This window comes from Leuciscus leuciscus (genome assembly GCF_965113295.1).
Source record: "Leuciscus leuciscus genome assembly, chromosome: 19".
Classification (NCBI taxonomy): domain Eukaryota; kingdom Metazoa; phylum Chordata; class Actinopteri; order Cypriniformes; family Leuciscidae; genus Leuciscus; species Leuciscus leuciscus.
Genome location: NC_138743.1, coordinates 26,844,404 through 26,869,339, shown reverse-complemented (window position 1 = coordinate 26,869,339; position 24,936 = coordinate 26,844,404). Strand labels below are relative to the sequence as shown.

The 24,936-nt window shown below is 38.2% G+C and overlaps 2 protein-coding genes across 4 annotated transcripts in view; one reads left to right on the top strand and one right to left on the bottom strand.

Annotated features, from left to right (window-relative positions):
• syne2a (spectrin repeat containing, nuclear envelope 2a) overlaps positions 1-1,907 on the top strand; it is a 109,504-nt gene extending 107,597 nt beyond the window's left edge. Inside the window, exon 100 of the mRNA XM_082147598.1 lies at positions 68-1,907. Coding sequence (XP_082003724.1) covers positions 68-275 — 208 coding nt within the window. The 3' untranslated portion in view covers positions 276-1,907. The remainder of the gene's footprint in view (positions 1-67) is intronic.
• Positions 755-23,481, bottom strand: esr2a (estrogen receptor 2a). 3 transcript variants are annotated; one of them, XM_082147580.1, is made up of 11 exons: positions 23,306-23,481; positions 19,238-19,389; positions 16,157-16,659; positions 15,882-16,048; positions 14,663-14,779; positions 12,929-13,252; positions 11,700-11,838; positions 5,524-5,657; positions 2,685-2,868; positions 1,976-2,172; positions 755-1,773 (listed from the first exon to the last, which is right to left on the bottom strand). In XM_082147580.1, the coding sequence occupies exons 3-10, from the start codon at positions 16,555-16,557 to the stop codon at positions 1,986-1,988; spliced, it is 1,653 nt and encodes a 550-aa protein (XP_082003706.1). In that variant the 5' UTR covers positions 16,558-16,659; positions 19,238-19,389; positions 23,306-23,481; the 3' UTR covers positions 755-1,773; positions 1,976-1,985. The 3 variants fall into 3 exon arrangements, with proteins under 3 accessions (XP_082003706.1, XP_082003707.1, XP_082003708.1); XM_082147581.1 differs by having other exon boundaries at positions 19,242-19,389; XM_082147582.1 differs by lacking the exon at positions 19,238-19,389.
• Between the last annotated feature and the right edge of the window lie 1,455 nt (positions 23,482-24,936).

The window sequence follows — 24,936 nt, the reverse complement described above, 5'->3', positions numbered from 1 at the left end:
TATACACATTACATTTTGATTTGGTAAAAATAGCAGCAGTAACAGTAAAAAAAAAATTGTGTTTCAGGTCAAAGCGTGAGCCATCCCCTCAGCGTTCATTCTTCTATCGGGTCCTGCGAGCGGCGTTCCCTCTGCATCTCCTGTTCCTCCTGCTGCTGGTTCTGGCCTGTTTGGTCCCTCTTTCTGAAGACGACTACAGCTGCACCCTTTCCAACAATTTTGCCCGTTCTTTCCACCCCATGTTACGCTACACCAACGGTCCTCCTCCCACATGAGTCCCTCGTCTACTGTTCTCACCATCAATTAATGGAGCCATTCTCATGACTCAGACGTGCGGTGGAGAACCACTTATGTCCAAGAAATATTTTTAATGGTTGTATTTATATAATTGATTTTATACTATTTATTCCCCTTTGAGAGCCATACTTCTGAGATATTTTTTTGTTGTTGTTAATGTTGAGTTGGATGTGATCTAAAAAAAAAAACCTGTAAAGAAGTCAATCATTGTATGAGCTTGAATGTAAATCACTGATTTTTTTGTGTGTGTGTGAAATATTTTTAGATTTAAGCACATCATGCACTGATTAAAGATTATAAGAGTTTGCAATTGGAAAGGATGATCTTTTCATCCACAGTTTGTGATGACATGATGGGTGGCTGCTATTTTGGGATTATGGGGTCTCGTTTTTCAATTTTTATATGATCTGAATCAACTGTATTTGCAAAGCCCAAAACAAAAATAAATGTAAAAATGTCAAATACACAAAACATTTTAATTCATCCCAGTGTAAATAACATATTGTTACATATGCGCTGCAAGGTAGAACACAAAGTTTACAGAAATTAAAGTTGAAACCTTTTACAAATTAAACTTATGTTGTGTGTTTTAAAAAATAAACATTGTCTACTTAAAAAAACAACCTGTATTACATCTGCTTTTTAATTCTTAGTATTTGACAAATTGTAAATTCATTTTCAATTAAATTCAATTAATAGTAATTGAATATTAACACAGCTTAAATGTAATAATATCAAAACAATTCAAATTCAAATGGCTGCCGGCAGATGCAATAACTTTTATAAATACTTTGTCCATTTGTGTAATTATTACAATGAAGTACTTTTAAAATTTTTTATGCTTCTAATCTTTAAGGTAGGTTTGCTCTTCTATTTCAGAGAAATTTTAAAGTGCAATATCAAAAGTATTGTGGTTCATCTTACAAACGGAAAGGTTTTCACAGTGGAATAAACTGGTGATCAATCTAGAAAATGTATAAATGTTTTGTACAAGGCCTTTATGGTGTTAAAGGGGTTTACTGGGTAGGGAGCAGGATGAAATAAGGCAAGTTTTTTTTAATTTTTTTTTTTTTTATACAATTTGTCAAAAATAAAGTGACAAAACAAAACTGCAAAAAAACATCCAGCTGACATTCATGAGTCCTCTTGCTCCGACAGAAAAAAAAGAGGCTTGATTCAGGTCTTATAAAGCTTTTTCTTCTGAGAGTGTCGTCAATAGCTGCTCTATCTACAGCAGTTGCTATAGTGGTGCTATAGGCATCATCGTGCTGCTGATTTGTTTTATTTTACAGAAAGCTTACTGTATAGAAAGAGAAAAGAAAAAGTAGAAATTGGACACCATGTACATCCTGTCTGAAAAAAACAGAACATTCAAGACATCAGTGATGTTTTTCAACTTGCGAAATCCTATTCCACGCTTTTTGTGTGGCTGTTTTTGTTGTCCATCCTCCCAAAACTACAGATCATTCTTCAGCACTGGAGAGAAAGAAGAGCAATTTAATGGGATTTTTTTATTATTAGGATTTGTGGAAAGATTTTAGCTGGCAACTGCCTGTAAAATGAAATGTACAATCTAAATCTTTTATAAACCAGGCATTTTCATCATTAAACAGTCTATTTGTATTTATTTCAAGGTCACAATCTGTGCATTATGTTGCGCACTCTTTCTGAATCTCACCTGATAGAGTTTAGGGTCCATGCTGAGAAGTGCAGGTGAAAGCCTCCTGGACGCCTGTGCTCTCTTTGGGAGCGGGACCGGAGTGAGACAGACGTGAGCCGTGCATGATATGAGCGTCCAGCATCTCCAGGAGCAGGTCATACAGAGGAACCATCTTCTTCATCTTCATGCAGTGCAGGTGGTCCATGCCTTTGTTACTACAGATGGTCAGTGGAAGGTTTTGCACAGATCGAGAGTTACAAATGCACACAACACCACAGAGACAGATTACAAGCTTCTATACAGTCAAGCTAACCTTGAAAAGGAAGTTAGCTAAACTATAAGATACTTAAAGTAGTTCAGTATAGTACGCTAGCCTTTTGTAAATGAGGATAGCTACATTTAATACAGTAAAGCTCAACAAGTAGCTAACCAGAGTAAAGCAAAAGTTTTATATTTTAAAATCTATAATTATCAGATATAATTTAATTTAATTAGTAAGCAAATGCTGCATTTGTGACCTGGTTCAAAAAGAGACAATTCATTTCCATGAACCATCTAAAAGATATGATTCACTACACTGATAATTGCTAGACAAATTAGCTATTGGAAAAGCTACTTTAAAAACAGATGAACTACTGGGACTGCCGTATTCAGACAACTGACTGTGTATGAAGCAAGACCACAAGCCACCTTTTCTGAGTGAAAGCACTGCATATATTGTTTGTACCTGAGGTGCCTTATGTGGGAGAGCAGCATGAGCAGATGGGCTAGTCTGGTGGAACGCTGCTGAAAGCTCAGGCCCGTCTTCGAGATGGCCCATACCAGAGCATCCGTCACCGAGTCAAGCAGACACAGCAGCTTCGACCGCCTCTGGAGCTCCTCTCCTCCCTCCGACGAACTCAGACACATGTCTGCAATGACGCACAAGCGCAGGTTCACAGAGATTCAAGCCATGATGAGACATTTACAGCCATTTGAAATAATAGAGGGTGATACCCAAATAAAGAAGAATATCCAATTCAAAAACAACGCAACACATCTGGAGCGATCAAAAAATTGACACCGAGGAGACAAAGTGAAGACAGCTGTTGGGGGCTGAAAATAAAGAGATAATGCATGAGGAAAAGACAGATCAAAAGTTCAGAGGAATCGGAGTAGGAAGAAATATTGGTTCCTTCAGACATTAAACACTAACCAGGTACTGCCTGTTACTTACATAAGCCTTTGCTATGAAATGGATAGTTGGGTTGAAAGCGTGGAGCGCTCCTTAACCCTCATGTTGTGTTCGGGTCATTCTGACCCGGAGAAGATTTTCTTTTTCCCGAAAATACTAGTTAATGTTAAACTTAGTGACTGTTCACAACTACTTCTCAAATATTTTTTGACAATTTACGTGCTTTTTTAGGGGGGTTTTGTCACCTTGTTACACTTGTGGTGTTCCCGGTCAAAAATGGCCGGCCTTCAAAAATAGCTTATAAATCTCTCATTATGCTATATTATCACCCAATATTGAATTCAATCTTTTTGTCAACTTGTTCTCTTTCAATTAGGACTGGATTGAAAGAGAACAAGTTGACAAAAAGATTGAATCCAATATTGGGTGATAATATAGCATAATGAGAGATTTATAAGCTATTTTTGTAGGCCGGTAATTTTTGACCTGGAACATCACAAGTGTTATAGGGTTTTGAACACAACGCAAGGGTTAAAGCAAGCATGTTGTCCCCATTAAGAGTTTACAGTTTGAGCGTTTTGGCCTTGCCAAGACTCCCTTCAATTAAAGCTGGGATAGTAGTAACCTTCTGAGTTACGAGTCAACACTATTTATTTCAGCTCTGTGGAGGTCAGACGTTTGTTTGGCCTTATGCCACTTGATAGAGACACTAGAGAGGAAAGGAAATGAAGGGGAGTATGATTGGTGCATGACACCAGCTGGAATCGAACCTGCTTTTGGAGCTTAAGCGCTAGGCCACAAAATTCATTTATGATAAATGTACCGGAGACCAGCTAGTAAAGAGCTGTGCAGGTAAACCTCACTCCCCTGGCTTCAAGAGGCGCGCTAGAGGTGGTTCCCACCTCCCATGCCAGAAATGCCGGTTCGAATCCTGCTCAAAGTGGTGCGAGTAGAACCAGAGGGGTTACATTGGTGCTGTGACCCGGATGGAATGAAGGTTTAGAGGGCCAGCTCGCAAGAGCTGTGCTATTAAACCTCACTCCCCTGGTCTCAAGAGGCACAGTAGCGGCTGACGCTGCGGACTTTTGCGTCCTGGTTAGAGCGCCCACCTCCCATGCCAGAAACGTCGGTTCGAATCCCAGCAAGAGCGATGTGAGTAGAAAAGAGTGGCAACATATACAGACCCAATACGCTGATTTCACGCAGCCGCCATTTTGAAATTGAAAGTGAGGCTCCGGTGGGAAGAACCCCGGAAGTAAAGATAAACAACAATGCCTTGGATTACCAACCTGAAGCTGCTGCCGCGATTTACACTATTGGATGTTAATATCCAATATAGGATATGTATATAGTTCATTCCTGCTTCGTTTTTTACATTCTGAATTATATATAAAAAAATTATTTTATTTATAAATGAATTTCACTGTATATAGTCTAAAGTATGAAAGAAATGTTTGTACATTTTTAGAATTGACACAACATCATTAAACACAACAATACGCCATCACATTCACGACTCTCCTGTGATTAAAGGCGACACTTCCGGTTTTCTTCCCACCGGAGCCTCGCTTTCGATTTCAAAATAACGGCTGCGTGAAATCAGCGTATGGAACGCAAAGAGTTTGTTTGTTGCTGAAATGATGCTGTTCATCATGCTAGATTTCTTTTAACATTACAATCCAGTGCTAGAGACAGAATGCATACATTTTGCCTGCAGTTTGTTGCTGCTAAAAAAAAAATCCACCATTTACCAAATTATAAAATAAGTTTCCCAATTTTGGTTATTATGCAATATTACTATAGCCGCGTTTAACATTGTTAACATTGTAAAAAAAAAAAAAATTTTTTTGTTACACTATTTCAAAAGTTTTGTTTTAGTACAATTTTTTTTAAAGAAATTCAAACTTTTATTCATCACGGATGCATTAAATTGATCAAAAGTGACAGTAAAGACATTTATAATGTCACAAAAGATCTCCATTTCAAATAAATGCTGTTGTTTCTAACCCTATTAATCAAATATTTATTATTTGGAATTGCAAATCTATAAATGTAAATATGAAAAAAAAAAATGTATATCTGAAAATAGTTATGGATTAATATTAAATATTGGGATTAAATATTTATGGATGCTATGAGGTATTATAAGTCATGTGACAAAAAAAAGAAGGAATTTTTTATATATAAGTATAAAACTTATGCTAGTCTCTATTTACTTCTAGCAGAGCCACCTGAGATATTACAATGAGATCCACTGTGATTTTTCTGTCCTATGGGGAAGGTCAACAAAACATGCACATTCATTATCTAATAAAAATACATTTGTTTTAGTAATAGATGTATTATAAATGCATGCACATTTCAAAAGCCCTTTAATAAGAAGAACACTTACTGGAGTTAAGGAGGATCATGGCTTTGAGACACACATACTCCTCTCTCTGTAACTTGAGTTCTCTGAACCTGGATGTGGCTGCCAGCAGCATATCAAAGATCTCCACAAACCCCTGCACACAGCTGCCTTCGTCCCTGCCGAGCACAAAGACCTTCATCAGTCTCACAAATAAGCTTACCTCATCAGAAACACGGGACCTAGCATCAATCTCAAACTTAACTAGCCGTATTCCAAACCTGGCCCCTACTGAGAGCACGAATTCTGAATTCTATACAAAGCGAAATGGAAAATGGAAAATCGGAGTACCCTAACACGCTAAGAGGTGCTACAATTGGACCTGCAGCAATGAATGAGACCAGAATGGTGCTAACACTTCATTAAAACTTGTGAGAACAGAGAGAACAAAGATAGCCTACAGCTACTTGATTTCGCATTAAACAAGACTTATTCACAACCTAAACATCAGGGGTGCTAAATAATTGAGTCATTGTACCTCACTTCTACATGTAACTATTATTTTAGGGAATTTGTATTTGTGTCAAATAATACTGAGTGTCATAATTGGCAGATGTAGTCAGAAAAAAAAAAAGAAAAGAAAAATCACACTGTTTGTTGGCACATTTTTTTGATGTTGACATCATTCACCAAGTTCAACTCATGGACCCAGTTGGCTATGATACAATGAATTCCTTATCCAAGCCCATGAAAATACAGTGAATGGCTGGCGTCAGATGCATATTTACAGCGAAACCACCCATGACTAGAACGGATTGGAAGAGTAGTTCAGTATGAAGTCTGCAGAGCATCTGTAACCCTGGCCACATTTCTTTTCTGGCATTACAACATGGGTACACACCATGTTAGGGGGGTACAAAGGGCAGCGGAGTAGAGGGGGCATGATAACAGAGAAGCCATGGAAGGATCAGTTTCTGTCTTCCCACAATTGTACTGGCAGCTCTCTATTTCCCACCACACCAAGCCTCACACTCGCTGTGACACATCTGAACACATCTGGACAAAACGCTGATTTTGTTTGACAGCTGTATTCTTGAGATGTTTCACTATATTCTACAAAGCTTATGTTGTGATTACACAGTTCTTTATACTAAGCTTCTGCAGTGTGAAAACACCCACCCACACATACACACGTTACAATTTATATAACATTTTAAAAGTAAAAATTCTCGTTCAAAACATGCAAAGTTATCAGAAACATACACTCTTTGTATTGATGATGGTTTCAAATGGATTTGAAAAACGTTTGTACCATTCTAAAGACTATTTTAAATGTAATGAATATTAATATTATTATTCATTAATATTTATTGCTAATAAATTGTGGTGTAACAAATATATTAAAAAGTAATAACGTATTTTCTTTTCAACTTGAATGTATTTAAGAGTAATTATCTCAATGATTATATTTTAAAAAAAGTTTGTATATGATATAATTTCTTGTTTTGTTATTTCTGCATGTTGGTCCCACACTATATGAAATTAAAAAAAATTATCATATTTTAGCAAAAGTGCTAAAAGTGATTTTATTATTATTATTACATATTTTTTGAAATAATGATACTAATACAAGATTATGCCAAAGGAATTTAGTTATTTTAATGAGGCTTTTTTTCTTTATTATTATATCTTGAGGGCTGTATCAACCTGGCATTTTTTATTTTATGTTCCCCAAAATATATAAAAATACATTTTTATTCAGAAATTAAAAACATGCTCGTCATAGAAGAGATGTTTTCACTGTATGTATGAACTGCATTTTTTTGCATACATTTATCGGCAAAATTAATAGATCCAGAAAAAAAAAAGAGCATCATGCTATTGACTGATTATATAGGTCGGCATGCTAACTTTGACTAACCATGGCTAATGTGTTTTAACCTTGACATGACAAGAAACTGGTGTCTGTACATCAGAACACATAATCATTTACTTAAATCACCCATAAATGATTTCATACTACATTGGCATACAGAACGTTTCGGTTACGTATGTAACCCTCGTTCCCTGAAGGAGGGAACACGTAGTCAACGTGTCGACTGATTGGGATCACGCCAGGGATCAAGTCATCTTCAACTACTATTGAAACGAGCCAATGGAATTGGCGTGTGTGATTTGCATCACACACTTCGCCCCCGCGGCACGGGTATAAATATGGAAGTGGATGCATGCACTAGTTGCTTTTTCGCTGAGGAGCCGAGCGTAACTCGGAGTCAGCGGTGGTCCAGCAATAGTGGCGACGGGACTACGTCTCCGTTCCCTCCTTCAGGGAACGAGGGTTACATACGTAACCGAGATGTTCCCTTTCAGTCGCTCACGTTCGACGTAGTCGACTGATTGGGATCTCTATTAAAACGTCACTAGTGCTGCCACCTTCCAGCGCCTAGACAGAAGCCTCCTGATCCTCCCGCATTCTTTTGAGGCAGAGATGGGACAGGGCTTAGGCCAGGGAAGTCAATGCTGTTCCACAGGACCACTGGGAAGCGTGCCCTATCAATGGAAGGGACGCTGCAGAAGCCACATCCTGCCCGAAGGGAGGTAACATGTGGAGAAAACACATATGGACTGGGCGGATGACCGGGCAGTACAACATATGGAATGTCATTGGGGTGGCTCCAGCCTAAGACAGGGGAAGACTCAACCGGACAGTGACGGAGACACGGGCTCGCCGCAGGGAGACGTACCATGGAAGAATACACATATGGGATCGCCATAGGGATCACAACATATGGACCAAGCCTAACACAGGTTCCACCAGTGCATACGAGTGATAGGCCTGGCTGCGGACATTCCGCCATGTCCGTTGCCGAAGGGTATGGAGGAACTCGACAGGGTTCAGCTAATGAGGGGAACTATACTAGAGCAAGAATTGCGCACGTATCCAGTCCATAGGAGGGGAATGGCACAGCAAGCCGACACTTCGAACCGGGCTTATAGTGAAACTGGCTTCATGTGAAGAAAGCACACGGAAAGCAGCGGTTCAACACATAGGCTAGTTCTCTAGCGAACGTGATAGGTGTCGCCCAGCCCCCAACTCTATTTAACATCTGTTCAGCGAGGCACTCTGTGTCAACGCCTAGAAGGGAGCAATACTCTCACTTAGGAGGAGCTCACCACCCAGGTGGGCACGTGCATCTTGGGAAAACTTTCTCACCAAGATGAAGGCAACCACATGTAGTGGGCCAACCTCTGCTTGGAAACAGCCTTCCCTTCTGCTGGTCTCCTTAACAGACAAGAGCTGGTCTGAGGTCCAGGCTTTGCATTCTGAGCATGTATAACCACAATGGAGCGGACGGACAGAGAAAAACCAGGGCTGGGTCTGCCTCCTCCGGGGCAGCGCTTGCAGGCTCACCACCTGGTCCTGTAAGAGAGGTAGGAACCTTGGGCACATATCGAGGCCGGGGTCTCAGATTTCATGAGAGTTAGCCGTCCCGAATTCCAGGCACGATTCGTTGACCAAAAATGCATGCAAGTCCCTAGATAGAGACCAAGCAAGCAGGAGGACTGTTTCTCTAAAAACAGGATTTTTAACTCAAGGGAGGTCTCTGCAGTGCAGTAGCACCAGAGATAAGTCCCAAGAGAGTAAAGAGGGGGCACAAGGCGAATTCAGTCTCCTTGCTCCCCTCAAGAACCTGACGAAGTTGTGCTTCCCATGGATTTGTATCCATTGCATCATGATGTGTGTCAATACAGAGGCAACAACATTTTGAGGTGGAGGAGATAGCCCTCACTCCAACCCATAAGCAGGAAAGAAGCACTGAAGTGATCGAACACCTTCGGAGTTTTCCTCAGGGAGAGAAGACTCAATTCAACAAATAGGTTCTACTTCTAAAGGGGAGCGTGCCTCATTTTTAGAGGTGCTCTCACAGAAGTGATGGTCTCTACGGCATAAACATTCTTGTGGTAGTAACCAGAACCTCCGCATCCCGTTCTTTTTAGAACCAGACCTGGAACTCTCCAAGGTCTAAACGCAGGTTCCATCATGCCCCATCCCTGAGAATGTACTCAGAGGAAGGAGTCAGGAAGGGCTGTCGAGAGAAGAGGTCTGGTTGGGCCAATAAGGGGCAACTAGCAATACCTGCTCCATCTCCTCCCTAACTTGCAAGAAGGCTCACTGGGGAATGCATTGGGGCCAGCTGTGGCCAGAGTTTTTTCTGTGGGAGGGATGTCCACTCAGACAGGAGAAAAAACAACTGGCGGAGGGACGAGTCCGGAGGGGCAACAGATGTAACTGTGCGGCCCCGAAGTGGTCCCAAACAGCTGGACCGCCTGGGGACGATTGAGCAGGCCAGAAGTAATAAGTGGAATGAAGCGACCTCAGAAGCTTCTGACTCCGAGGAGGAGGTGGCGGGACATGCGAGGGAAGCGTAGCGCAACGGTCGCAATGTTGTCTTTTCAGACCAGTACAAATTCGCTGAGTAGCGGTGTCTCAAAGTCAGATGAACTGCAAGCAACTCGAGGCAATGGATGTCAATGCAGTCGGAGGGCCGTCCAGACCTCGTTACTGCATGTCCTTTGTACGTGGCCCCTCAGCCGGTATTGATGGACACTCGTTGTAGGGACCGTTGGCCCGGAGAAACAAAAGGTCTGTTACGGACTGAGGGTTTGGCGGCAGGCCAGGGTGCTTTCATACGGAGCGTGCCGCTCTGCCACGGCCACCTCGGGACTCGGCCGTGAAGTCAGTGCTGAAGTGGTCTTCATATGGAGGAAGCCGAGCGGCTGCTTATACCATATGCCCCAGGAGCCTCTGAAGAGTTTCAGTAGGACCTTTTCTCACTTCTATACAGCACTAACCATCCACACACTCTTTTTCAGAGATGTGGTGGACCGAATCCATCTCCAAACTAGAAAAGAGATCCTCAGCCCGTGGACGAGTTTACTCTTTCCCAGTTGACCTGAGGACCCAACTGGCTATGAGCACTTGAAGGGTAGGACTTTGTACTGATACTTCACACCTTTCGAACACACGAACACAGGATGGCCTGTGGTGCGGAAGGATAGAGATCTTAAGTACGGAGCATTTGGAAATGCATCTCTGTGTAACAAATTGAACGGAGGCATTCGAAAAAGGGCCTGTCTCAATTAACACAGGACCAAGATGGTTGTGACCCACCTGTCTAGGGTACAATGAAGTACAGGCTTATAGAAGCCGGCCTTCATATTGGCTGGAGGGAGCGGCTGCATCGCGTCCTTCGCCAGTAGACTGCGATGTGCGCAAACAAGACAGGAGAACTGTTCAACACTTGGGTGTGACTAAAGTCACTAATTTTAGGAGCATTTGACCCGGGGGTGGGGCATGGTAATGGGGACTCCAGCTTCACGGACGAAGGCAAGTCTCGATCTCAACACCGCGTCAGTCATATTCCCGCAATGGGAACATGAACTGTCCACAAAAGCTGCTTCAGCGTGCTGTACGTCCACAAAAGCTGCTTCAGCGTGCTGTAAGCCCAAACACGTGATGCAACAATTGTAACTGTCAGAGAAGAACAGGGAACGACCACATCCAGAAACGCACTGGTGGAATGACATCTTGAAAAGATGCAAACGCACCTGTGTTGCTCTTTCAGGAAATAGGAACCATCACCAGTGCCAGAGCACACAGGGGAATGACCGCGGCAACACTGAACAGTGAACTGAAACAGTGAAGCACTCACCTTTCCGCCCTCTAACCAGCCATCAACAAACACAAACATTTAGAAATTTGTTGCTGTTGAGAGCTCAAAGCTCACGATCACCGCTGCACTCACGCTGTAGAAACCACCAGCACTGGGAGAATCTTCCATAAGAACACCGACACACTCACTCGTTGTAAACAACAGCACTCTTCAGAGACATCAAACGATCGGCAACAAAAGGCAACTAGTATAGTACTAACACTTCCGTATTTATACCCGCGCCGCGGAGGCGGAGTGTGTGATGCAAATCACGCACGCCAATTCCATTGGCTCATTTCAATAGTACTCGAAGATGTACAATCAGTCGACACGTCGACCACGTTGAACGTGAGCGACTGAAAGGGAACAAATGGATAGCTGCATAAAAACACTGACCACCTAAAGCATGTGAGAACGGAGAGATGGATTCAAGCACGGAGAGATGGATGTGCCTGTTCATAAATTAGGCAATGGGAAGGATAAACACAATTAGCTCACAGCAGTTACCTGCTGAGACTGAGGTCTGGAGAGAAAATGAGCTTTCCAGGGTGATTAACAGAGCGCCACATCAGTCCAAGCATCAGCACCTCTAACCAGCAGCACTCTAACAAATGGACCTGGTCAAAAAGACTGAGCTCCACAAAACCTGAGGGGAGAAATAAGCACTTGTTACCAACTGCACACACAACCAACAACAGCCTCATTCAACCAATAGCGATCAAACACAATCCATAGTTTACAGGTTGCATCCAAAATTAGCAGAGTAGTTCACTTCAATTCAGAAAACCATCTACTTCAGAAACGATTAATTTTAATCCATTTAATCCATCCACTACAGAAAGGGTTCTTCAAAGTTCAATATAAATATTCTTTTGAAGTCCTAAAACCTGAAAGAGAATTAACAATTTTGAGCCATGAATTTCTAAAGTTTTTTTTATTATAGTGAGTTTTGATGAGTTCAATAATGTCTGTGGCTAACATTACATGAGCAGACGCTTTGTTCGACACCATGAATCATAGTCATACCGTAATCAAATAGAATATAAAATTGTATGTTTTAAAAACATAAGTTGCAAACAAGAGACAACATGAGGATTAAAACGGCTGACGCATGAATTTCACGTCATTTGTTTATCACATAAGCTCACGTCCTTGTACTGCACATAGTGCACTAACTCTAAAATGTGTTTCTAACTCATGTATTCAAGAACTGCATTTTTTTTATTACCCACACAACCCTGTGTTCAAGCAAGCAATGTTCAAACTGCTAAAAGCAGAACAAAGATGCAGGTTTATGTGCTTGACAAATGATGTGAAATTCAGTGGACAACAGTTGTATACGTCATGCAGCAACTTTTGGAAACATTTCAAAAGCACAAAACAGTTTCAAAATTCATGTTTGAACAGGGTATGATGTAATGCAATTTATTTTTAATATAAATGATAAATGACAAATTCTCTTCAAGTAATATTACCACATCCATTACTGAAGTGTACACATAAATCCAAAACTGCTATTCTAAAACCCGCTAGATATTCCAGAGGGAATCCATAGTGAATCAGCCTTCCGGGTTTGGTCTACAAACTAACACATGCTATGACCAAATACCTCAATTCCATGTGGATTTGCAGTTTGTGTTATTGGAAAAGTTCTATGAACCAACAGAAATACGGTAACACACTGAGTATAGATATAACTGAATCAGTTTTTCTTTTAAATCTGGTTATACACTCACCTGGGACCTTCTTGGCCCAGCTGATCATGTGAACGAGCTCTTTGTCAGCCAGGTTGGTCAGTGACATCATGACGTTGGCCTCAGTAAATGGCTTCTTCATGTCTTTCATGAGGTAAATCTCAGGTGGCTCTGCATCCATGATGCGAGCGATTAGTTCCTCAGGGCTCAACGCCCTGTTAACCACCTCATTTCCACTGAGGGGACATGGGACACTTTTTATCTCTTGAGATCTCGGGCCACTGGTTCTCATCCTGCCAGAGAATCGTGCCGGTCGCTTCTGCTGTGCTCCTCTTTGTTGGTAGCTTCCACGATCTCGCCGTAACCCTGTAAAAAACACAACGTAAATGCACCATTCACTTCCACCTCGTCTATGCTGGTTAAAAGGATTATACTGGACAGCTGACTAAATAGACAAGTAATTATCCATTTAATAGCAACTGATATGATAATAAAGGGAAGTGTGTAATTGTTTTTATATTAAATAGTTGCAAGTACAATCTACTATGTAGAGTCTTTCATTCGTATGTTAATTTCCCCAAAGTGCAAACACTGTGGCAAAACATTGCTAGGTTTGTTTGATAATCCTAACCAGTACAGCAACACTGCCGCAACTAATGGTGTGAATGTGGGCGGGACTGTGTGTTTGACCGACCAATGGTAGACAGAGGGAGTGTTCGGGAACATTCATTGCCTTTGCAGTTACGTTTGGTGTCACTAGCAGTGCAGAAATAATACACTTCCCCTTTAATTCCAGATTTGGCTTAAACCAGAGGATCTCAACCAGGGGGCTGCAGGATTACTTAAAAGTATTTAAATTGATACATTATTTTTAATATATTAAAATTATCAAAATTAAAATGCTATTTCTTTTTTATTTTCCCTCAGTAACTATTGTTTTTATTATTTTATTTAATATACAAATATTCTCAGTTGCTGTTAATTTTTTTTTGAAAACAAGCAGAATTACAGCAGAAAAACTGGTATTTTGAGGGGCCTTCAAACATTTTGTTGAAAAATGGGGGGGCAACAAAAATAAAAAAGTAGAGACAAAAAATATGGGCGAGCAGAAGGCAAAGCCAGAAAGCTGCAAAAACAAATGACAAAACTGTGTATTTGATGTATGATTAAGTCTAAAGAGCTCAAGCCAAACACATCAACCAGTGAGATAAGAGTACTTATCTCACTAGTCTCTTCTAACCTTGAAGCGAAGCTGTGAAAGTAGACTGCCCTAAAACAGCAATTACAAGAGTGGATGAGGCTAGACAGTAACAGTCTCCACAGCAACACAGACTTAATTCAGCTAGCACTGTTCTTTGGAGGAAAAGCCCTCCGAGATACTCACCCAACTCACAAACAGCTCAAAATACAAAATGCAAGACTTAAGAAGTTGTATCTTGATCTACCAGATCTGTCTTACTGTTGTCTGGTTCAAAATTGTGTGAAATCATATTATTTGAAATCTTAAAAGTAAAACAAAGAATTATGTATGATGAGATGAATTTTGAGTATTGTATCTGGGTTGTTTTGGTGCAACGTTTGACCAATATCTATAAATAATCAGGGCTCTATCACATTATCATTAAAATGCTGATGCATATCACAACTTCACGGCACGATAGCTGCTTAATCTTGGAACATAAAGCAATCTCAGCACTCAGCAATCTCTCATTAAGTATTTGGTAACTGTGTGGGTGTAAAAAGGGTGTGGTTAGAACAAAGGAGACAGCGTCCCACCACATTTCATCATTCCAACTTCATAACACTTCCGGAGTCGGCAGGCCTGGCAGCTTTTGCGGCGGTTCTTGTCGATGGTGCACTGGTTGGTGGCAGGGCAGATGTAGTCATTGTGTCCTGAGAAAACGAATCAGATGTTCCCTATTAGCCACTGAACAGATGCGTGTTCAAATCGTAACAAGTCTGACAATAAAAAAAACTGCTACTATGTTTAAAGGACCCCAAAGTAAAGACTGAGAAGGACCCCAGAAGGTCATGCTTGACCAATTAGAATGAATTATTCCAGAGTCATGTAATAAGATTGGCTAAATTAGCATTTCTGATGGAAAAGATGGCTGTGTGTCTGTATGCACTGTGAAGATGGCTATGTATGGTTAAATATATGCAAGTGAGACAAGACCACTCACAATTCAGCATGCAAATAGATGAAAAACCCCCAAGGTCAAAACACAAATCAGAATGCAAATTCACGATGACGCAATCATCACTCTCAGTTACATTTTGAATGCTGAACGTTCTATAAATGCATGTGGGAGATTTCAATTTTTTCTATTTCTATTTCATAGAAGGGATGGAGTATTTTTTAAATTTACTATACCACAATATATATATTTACACTTGGATTACCCATCATCCCTCACTTATTCTTTAAAAAATATTATTAATTTAATAAAGCTGTTAACTGTAATCTTTAGCAAATCTCAAAATGAATACCCATTTTTTAATACTGTCAATTATAATTTTGGATTGCCTGAATTTGCTTTTATGCATTTTTACACACACATTTGCATTCAAAATATTTTTAGCTTAGTTTTTAAGTGTATGATTTTTTATTAATTTTGACTAATTGAATTTCACTATTAGCCATTTATCTGTTATCGACCATAACATGAAAATTATTGATGTTAGTTTTTAGTGTTTTATTTTTTATTAATTTAGATAAATGAATGACGCTAACACTATCTTCTTCTATTCTTCTAAATCTGCTGTACAGCCAAAACAAACTTTGTTGCATTATTTTCCTGTTATCCATGTAAAGCTGCTTGAAACAATCTGCATTATAAAAAGTGCTATATAAATAAAGGTTCCTTGACTTGACAAATTAATTTTTATACCAGCCATTTATTAGATATTGTCAATAATGTGAAAATGATCATCAGATTACTAATATCGGACAAAATTTGAATATCAGTGCAATGTACTTTTGAGAGAGTGATACCTTGTATACTCCTCTTGAAGAAGGCTTTGCATCCTTCACACGACCACACACCATAATGGTACCCAGAGGCGTAATCACTACAGACGGCACAGTAGTGCATGTCAGCTTTACCTCTCAAAGAGGTAGAAGTCTCCTCTGCGTCTGCTACCCTCTTCACCAGCGGTTTTCTATAAAGGGGAGTGGACACATGCATCTGAGCAGCTTTAAATCTATTTAGACCGACAGACAGTTTTAGGTGACCTTCTGAAATAAAAAAGATTTGTGCTTCCACATACCTGTATTCCTCTTCGCTGTGATCATGTGGTGTAAGTTCCGACCAAGTCCCACCAGTTGGATGGTTTTGTTGTAGTCGAGTCTGTTGTTGATGAAATGCAAGTGACGAAACTTGGCTATGAGGTGGCCAAAAGAGGGTGGGGCTTAGCGACTGCCTCACTGATGAGCACTCGGACAGGGGCGATGTGCCGTAACCCAGCAGAGCGGGACTGTAGAAGGGCAGAGTGGTGAAGTCATGGCCGAGGTCTGTGTAGGGTGATGGGATGCAGACGGGGTGGCCCTCCACCGGCAGGGATGGAGAGGAGGAGTTAAAGAGAGGAGAGAGGATGTGACCTCCCACCCTGCTGGAGTCCACTTCCTGCAGCTGAAGCAGAGGGCTTTCTCCCTCGGGATACTCGGACATGGTGAAGGTAGATGAGTTCAGCGCTGTCGCATCATCAACAGGGGACTGTTGATGTATGTCATGTTGAACTCCTTAGTCATCAATACCGAAACGCGACATAGCCTATTGCATAATCGACAAGAAGATTTCAGTTTAAGTTGAGAAATGAATTGGAAAAAAATGCACATATTATTCATTCTAAATTTGTTCAAGCGAGCGGATCTTTGCAGCTCTTCACTTTCTATCTCTAGAAATTAATCACATTCAAATAATCATTAATAAGATGGCATTTGGAAGCAAATGCAATTAGAGGTTCAAAATGAATGGAAACAGAAGAACTTTTAAACTTTTAAATCAATGGCCAAATATGGTATAACCTTACATACTTCTAATGTATTCACAAAAAGTTCTCTGGTAGCTAAGGCTTTTTAAACACTTTTCAGTATTTTTTATATATCACACTGTTTTCACACACAGTGTAAATGAATTTATATACAATTAAATACAGTCTATTTGGGGAAAGGGTCCCTTGTTATCTTTAGGGGTCTCTGGCATCAAAAAGCTTCCACACTAGAAGATATAGGTTCATTGTTGTTGCCACCGCTTCGATATATACAGTACTGAATAGTTAGGTGACTGTGTTTCATTTCATAGCCATTCATATATTGTGTGTTTTAGCAAAGCAGGAATGCAGTATTCACTAATCAGCAACCAGGACTGAAACTATGCCTTTTCAACACTAGCGCTGAAAAGTTTGGGGTCGGTAAGATTTTTTATGTATTTTTGAAATACTCTTATGCTCAACAAACAGCACTGATTTAAAAATACAGTAAAACAGTAATATTGAAATGTTACAACAATTTAAAATAACTGTTTTCTATTTTAATATATTTAAAATTTAATTTATTCCTTAAAATTCCTAAATTTTCAGCATCATTACCCCAGTCTTCAGTGTCACGTGATCATCAGGAAATCATTCTAATATCCTAATTTGGTGCTCAAGAAATATTTATTATTATAAATGTTGAAAAAGGTTGAGTTGCTCACATTTTTTTCAGGATTCCTTGATGAATAGAATAGCATTTATTTGAAATAGTTTTTTATAACAATGTAAATGTCTTTACTGTCACTTTTTTTTATCAATTTAATAATCCTTGCTGAATAAAAGTGTTAAATACTTTCTAAAAAAATCGTACTCTCCCCAAACGTTTGAACTAGGAGTGTAACAATATATCGTATCACAATATATCGCAATACAAAAATGCAACAATATGTACTGTGGATGGTGACAATATTGTGTATAGTTCAACCAAAATAAAAATTACTGTGTGAGAAAAAAGTTTACAGAGTTTTAGTGTCAGTACTACATTATACTACTATGTATAACGTTGAATATAATGTATGATAATGCCAAATGTCTTATGTTACCAGTAAAAAGTGGCCTACATTATTTTAAATATATCTAGTCAGTGACAGAGTGCAAGCATATTCGCACTCAGAACTAAAATAATTCTGTTTTCAGCTTCAGAATCATGAATATTTTTATTCTGGTTTCACTACTGTCCTGTGCATTGGGTTACCAGCACCAAGTCCAAGCCTATTCATTTCCACCCTCAATGTAATACCAAATTTGGCATTTTAATTAACAGTAAAAAATGTTTTAACCTTTTACTATATGTCTTAGAGAATCGCAATAATATCGTATCGTGAGTTCAGTATCGTGATATGTATCGAATTGTGACATGAGGGTATCGTTACACCCCTAGTTTGAACAGTAATATATTTATTTTCATTAAGTTTCAACCAGAAAAAAAGGAGTTGTTGCACAGCGGAGGGCCAAGACAGGATGCATCCTTAAGTTAATGATTACTGGCAAGTCATTCATATTGCAGAATGAGTGACAAGACTAGATTGAGGAGGATTACACACTGTTCCACCAAAAAAACTGAAAAATGTAATTAAATTCCACTTTGCATAAATATTTTTAACTCACTTTCATACTCTCATAACAAATGTAAAATGTGATCTGTCTACACATTCATATACATTCAAATGTATTTGGCAGATGCTTCTATCCAAGGTGAATTATGTTGCATTCAAGATATACATTTTATCTGTTCATGCATTCCCTGGATTGACCTCGACATTGCTAGCCCCACGCTCTTCCGGAACGCTCATAAAGCCGGTCTCACTACAATTTAATAGCAGATGTTTGTTTTAAACTTTTAGCTTGTGAACACTGAAAAAGCAGCTGCGTGTCTTGCATATCTGCCTATTTTAGGCTAGTTCACATTTAGTTTGTGTTTTGTGGCCTTATTTCAGAAACTTTCATTTTTAGTTTTTTCAATAACCATGCATAAACATTATTCTCTTAAAAATACAAACATCTACAAGCACAAATGTCAGGGCATGTCAAAACATCTCAAGGACCCCAAAAACACCTTAGACCCTAGAGGGTTAAACGTAACTCAGCCTATTGCATTCAGCTCAGTAATGGTATGAATCTACAGTAGGTTGCATTCAAAGAGGCCTAAAGATCTGCCTCAGGAACGTACATTTCTCTTACACAAAATATCCATTAAAATGAATCAAGGCATAATAAAGATACATTTCTATTTCTCTCAGCTCTTTGCAGTGCTGTCTTTCTAATGGCACGTTAGTTCTTCATTTTAACACAGAAGTCTGTTAAAGTGACTCTTACCTACACAGTATTGTAGACTGTACTTGTGAGAGAGGCAGTTAGCCACACCGTCTCTCCAGACTGCCAACGTGAGTCAGCCGAGGACTTTTGAACCCTCGTTTCAGTGCAGACAGGCAACTGGCCAAAACATACCCTGCACAGAGCACAAGTACCTGCACAATGACAGAAAGGAAATGATGTGATGATATAGAAAGCAACCTATTTTCTGAACAGCAAACTTTTTCTTTTCTTTTTAAACTATTTTTATAAATAATTAAAACAATATTTGATCTATCCCTTTAATGTTTTATTATTATTATTACAATTTCTAATAAATAAATAGTTATAAAATATTATAAAATATATATATAAAATATATATTATAAAATATTATAGGGTGCAATACAAGGTCCTCCTAATAGTATTTAAAGGCTTACACGGGCTAGCCCCTGTATACATCTCTGGTCTATTACAGCATCATTGTGCCGCCAGACCACTAAGATCCTCGCAAAGCTTGCTTTTAAAGGTTCCAAAATCTCGGTTGAAAACAAAGGGAGATCGAGCCTTTTCGGTGGCGGCACCGAGTCTTTGGAATAGTCTTCCTGTATATATCAAATCCTGCGACTCCATTGAGGGTTTCAAATCTATGTTGAAGACTTATTTATTTTTAACTGTTCTTAGGTACGTGTTGAGTGTCTTGTTGTGTCGTTTGATGTTTGTGTAATGCTGTTGAAATGTTGAGTCTGTAAAGCACTTTGGTCAATTCGTGTTGTTTTTAAATGTGCTTTAGAAATAAAGTATTGATTGACTGACTGATTGATTGATTGATTATAGTATGTTTTAAAATTAAATAACTGATCCAAAACTAAAGGCACTCATTACCTCTTTTTCCATCAGCATGACAAGTCATAAAGATGTCAAATTATATACTTTATTCACATCACACAATGTACTTTTTTGTGTAATTGTACAGAAAAAGACTAAATTGTATAAATTGCTCCAGTAAGTTACTTAATTGTACACAGAAAAAAACTGTAAATGGTTTCACATTGTGGTATGTAATTTTACTGTAAAATATTGATGAATGTAAATTTTTGGAAGTAAAAAAAACCCCAATGAATTACATGAATATTATAACATGTAAAACAGTAAAAGGTGTGACATCACATGAATGTGTTTATTTAAATAGTTGTGTGTTTGTTTTATATTTTGTTATCTATAATGTACATCCGTTTTTTTTGTGTTTTTTTTGTGATACAGGCAGTAATATGCAACCCCGCAACAATGGAAATAACAAAGTATTTTTAAGGTGAAACTTTGGCAACCACAGCTGCCGGTATTTTTTGTGTAAAATTAACGGGACATTTTTTACACTGCTGGTAGTGGTATCTCTTTAGTTAGGTATTTTTAATGTACTCCATGTATTTAGTAACTTCATGAACCACAGAAATGTCACTATGCGGATGACTTTGTCAGACATTGTCAAATACCTCATTACCAATCTGTCATGAACACTTACAGTAAAACACTCTGTTCATTCCCGCCATTATGATAATGGGGAAACTATTCTTCCCATTAAAACCCAGTAACCTCCAACTCCTATAATTCTTCTGATAGGAGGCTAAGAAAGACTAAGATAGAATGGAAGACAGAGAGAAGGAGGAGACTTGGAAAGCACAGACTGAATCTGCCTGCATCAACTCTCTACTGACAACCAGTCTGGCATGATGCGTGCTCTTGAGGCAAAAGAGCGCCCGGCCACCGGCCAGCAGTGCATACCAAAAACAAAAGCCCAAGGCCGCGGTGTGATCTCCCTTCTCCAGCTTCCCTCACTCCCTTCTCTGGCGGAAAACGGATAAGGGAAAGAAGGATCGACGGAAACCATGCCCTGTGCAGGAGTGGTGGGAACCAGGGGGATGATCACCATTGAGCCTAATGCAAACCCTTAAGACTATCAACCTTTTCTAATAATATAGTGCAAGTAAAAATGGAGCACTATAATATATTTTATAAAATAGTGCATGTAAAAATGGAGCACTATAATATATTTTATAAAACGGATAGTTCCGATACTTAATTCTGATTGGTTGAGCCATGTTTGAAGCCGTTTTATAAAAGCAATAAGCCCCGTGAAGCTGTGACATTTAGAACAGCTGAGACGTTCCGCATCGTGCCTAACATCGTCCCTTAGCTTTTCTAAATTCTCTGTAAAACTTGGCTTCACAGGGCTTTAAAGTGTTCCAGTAGTTTAAGCAGTAAAACATGATGTTAGCAACAGCAGGTTATAGGTTCGATTCCCAGGGAAAGCAAGAACTGATATAACTAATCATTTGAATGCAAAAGGTGCTTTGGATAAAATCATTTGCCAGATACATAAATCAAAAAACATACTATGCCATATTTATATTTAAGAATATTTTATGCAGACGTTTTGTGCATTTCATTTCATATAGATGTCCATAAGGTAGATCTGCTTTGACCATAGACACTGCGCAAAATGATGCAGCTGGTGGTAATTTTTATGTATTCCATATTTCTTCAGTGAATGCTACAAACTATAATCGTAATTACTGGAAATCTCAGCAGAGAGGCAGCAGCCCCATCTATATATCTATATTTCTATATTTCTCTGTACCAATTTACAGTATATTGTTCAGTATCAGGATTTTGTCCATCTGTAAGATAATTGTTGATATACTGGCAACACAGAAGAATGTATATTTATATCATGTATTTCATGAATGTATGTTAGGTATTTATTTTATTAATCATAAAAAACTACAAAAAATAACTTTTTTTAAAGGCAAAAGAAAAAAGAGATTTCAACATTTCAATTTTAGTCATTTTACTTTTATTCCCTACTGCAGGAGTTCACATGAAAAATATTGTCCATTTTAAAGGGAAAGCTAAAATGGCCTATTTATTTGAGAGCGGATAAAAGGAAACTGCAAAGAGCCTATTTGGCACAATTTGGCTTTTAAACAATCCAACTGACAGTCTTCAGCCGTTCAAGTTTGAATAGTTAAAATCACATACTGTATAAAAGAAGATGTATTACTGTCACTGATGGATATACCTGTGTCTTTGCCACAGACTAAAAACTAAAGTTGACTAAAGTTGTATTACTGTACAACAAAAGTTTTATCAGAATTTTGCATAAATGTCACCGCTTGCTGAGGTCACAACAAGGTCACAGCTCACTGACATCATTACTGACTTTTAGTTTTACAAGTAATTTATAAGTAGTCTATTTGACCAGTGGTTTATCAACTTATAGCAATCAACTATACATTCATTTGTGTAAATTTTTCTAGGTGTAGCAAAAATGCAGCAGGTCATCATTAATGGGGCCCATTCAGTAAATCATAGGTAAACTATTTCCAGCAGTTTTCTATACTTTTCTGTAATTTTTGCTAAAATAAAATTATTAAAATAATAATAATAATAATACAAACATACTTTTAAGTAATGGTATTAAATATACTACATTATATACAGTTACAATCACTGGATTTTTTTTTTTTTTTGGATGAATTAACTATTCATGTTTTAAGATGTAGGCTACTGTCAGATCATTCAGATGAAGGACTTGATCACCTTTATTGTATCAATGTTTTTAATATGATTAATTATCACAGTTCAGTTTAAAACAGTCCTCGTTTATCTACTAGACAAATTTAAAAACAGTCAAGTTTCTTTACTGTTCATACATTTAGTATGTCATACAGACAACTACTTTAATGTAGTGTTAACCACTTTCTGTATAAAATAACAGTGAAATATAGCCTAATGATAACAAAATATACATCATTATTTTAATACGAGTGGTTTCCTAAAACAGTATCAAGGCTTGGGTCTCTGAGCGTTAAACCTTTCATCCACATGCCGAGTTAAAGTAAATAAATTTGACGTTCTGCATAATTCCATTCCATTCATTAACCTGTTTACGTAATTTTAGTCTGAAAAGTGCACACGTAAACAAATGTACTGTAACCAAGCACACGCGCTGAATGAAATGAAATCCGATTGATGTAGGACGAAAGTTTACCCACAATGCTACAAACGGACGCTGGAAGACAGTGAGGCTACCTGTTGCAATCGATGTCAGCAGATGGTCCACTGTAAGGCTTGAAGTCGATAATTATCCCAGACGAGAAAAATATTGCTTGATTTGATCGCTGGTAAAAGCCTGTGGGAGGGGAAACGGCCAGTCTTTTGATGAGCTGTTAGGATACATGTTAAAGTGTGCTCTGCACAGTCTGTCACTGAACGCTCGTACTTATGAGTCTGTACGTCATTGACCACACCCGCCTGAATCACCTCCTCCTGCTGAACATCTGCTTTTCAAGCGCTCGGTATATGTAGGCTACTCTGTATGAACCTGATGAAAATGATCATTGTTCAGTTGTTTTCTACACTTAATATATATATATCTCGATGGAAAAGCCTCTAAAAGCCACCTATGTAAAAAATGAGATAATAATATTGAGTGAATGCTCTCCGCACATATATACGCTCATCAAATACTTTCACTTCAAACTAACTAAATCCCAGCCTCAGCCCATTCAGAAATGCCGGTAGCCGCCTTATGAAGAAACCTATCAAAGCCCGATACAAATATTAAAGGCTACACTTGTAATGTCATGTAAAAGGAAAGTAGCCTAGTACATTTATCAAACATAATGTTTTTGAGTGAAACAAACAAACTAATAGGCTACCACAAAACATCAAATTTGATCTTGATTTTTATTTATTTTTTGTCTCTTATGCTCACCAAGGCTGCATTTATTTAATAAAAAACACAGTATAAACAGTAATATTGTGAAACATTATTACAAATTGAAGTGCTTGTTTTTCTACTTTAATAAATGTAAAAATGTAATTTATGTCTGTGATGTCAACATCATTTCTTCAGTCTTCAGTATCACATGATCCTTCAGAAATCATTCTAATATGCTGATTTGCTACTCAAGAAACATGTGTTATTATTATCATCAATGTTGATAACAGTTTTTGATTAGCATTTTTGTGGAAATTTGTTGTAAGATTAAAAAAGAGAGAAATTAATACTTTTATTCATCAAGGATGTGACATTCATCGAATATGACAGTGAAGACATTTATAATGTAACAAAAGATTTATAAATGCTTTAATAATTGTAATAAATCAATTTAATGAATGTAAATAAATGCTGTTTATTTAACTTTCAATTCATCAAATAATCCTCAAAACATATACTGTAGCAGCACAACTGTTTTCATTTTCAACATGGATAATAATAATAATAATAATAATAATAAATGTTTCTTGAGCAACAAATCAGAAACATAAAAAAATGTTGAGTTTAATATTTGAAATGAAGACTCACTAATGACTTTTATCCAGATTTACAATCCAAGTACAACACCACAGATTATACAGAAAATGATTTTCATGGTTTGGCAATTTGACAAGGAAATGTGTAATCTTAAAATTACTTGGGTAACACTTTTTTTTTTTTAGTGCCCATGTTACATGTTATACTAATAACAGTAAATTATGCATAAATACATGCAACTAACTCTAACTCCACTGCTAACTGCTACTACATGTTGTTAATTAATATTATCTACTTAAGCATATAAGTACACTCTAACCACCTTAAAATAATGTGTAACATTTGTATAACAGTAAAAGTTTTTATTGCAAATAATATTTTATGGAGAACTTGCAAAAAGCGT

Bases quoted from the DNA above. Each gene is read 5' to 3' on its own strand.
- esr2a (XM_082147580.1), bottom strand. From the start codon at position 16,557: ATGTCCGAGTATCCCGAGGGAGAAAGCCCTCTGCTTCAGCTGCAGGAA. The intron at 11,839-12,928 runs GTGAGTGTATAA...TTCTCCCCTCAG, and splicing joins CTGGGCCAAGAAGGTCCCAG to GTTTTGTGGAGCTCAGTCTT. The intron at 2,869-5,523 runs GTAAGTGTTCTT...GCGTCATTGCAG, and splicing joins CATGATCCTCCTTAACTCCA to ACATGTGTCTGAGTTCGTCG.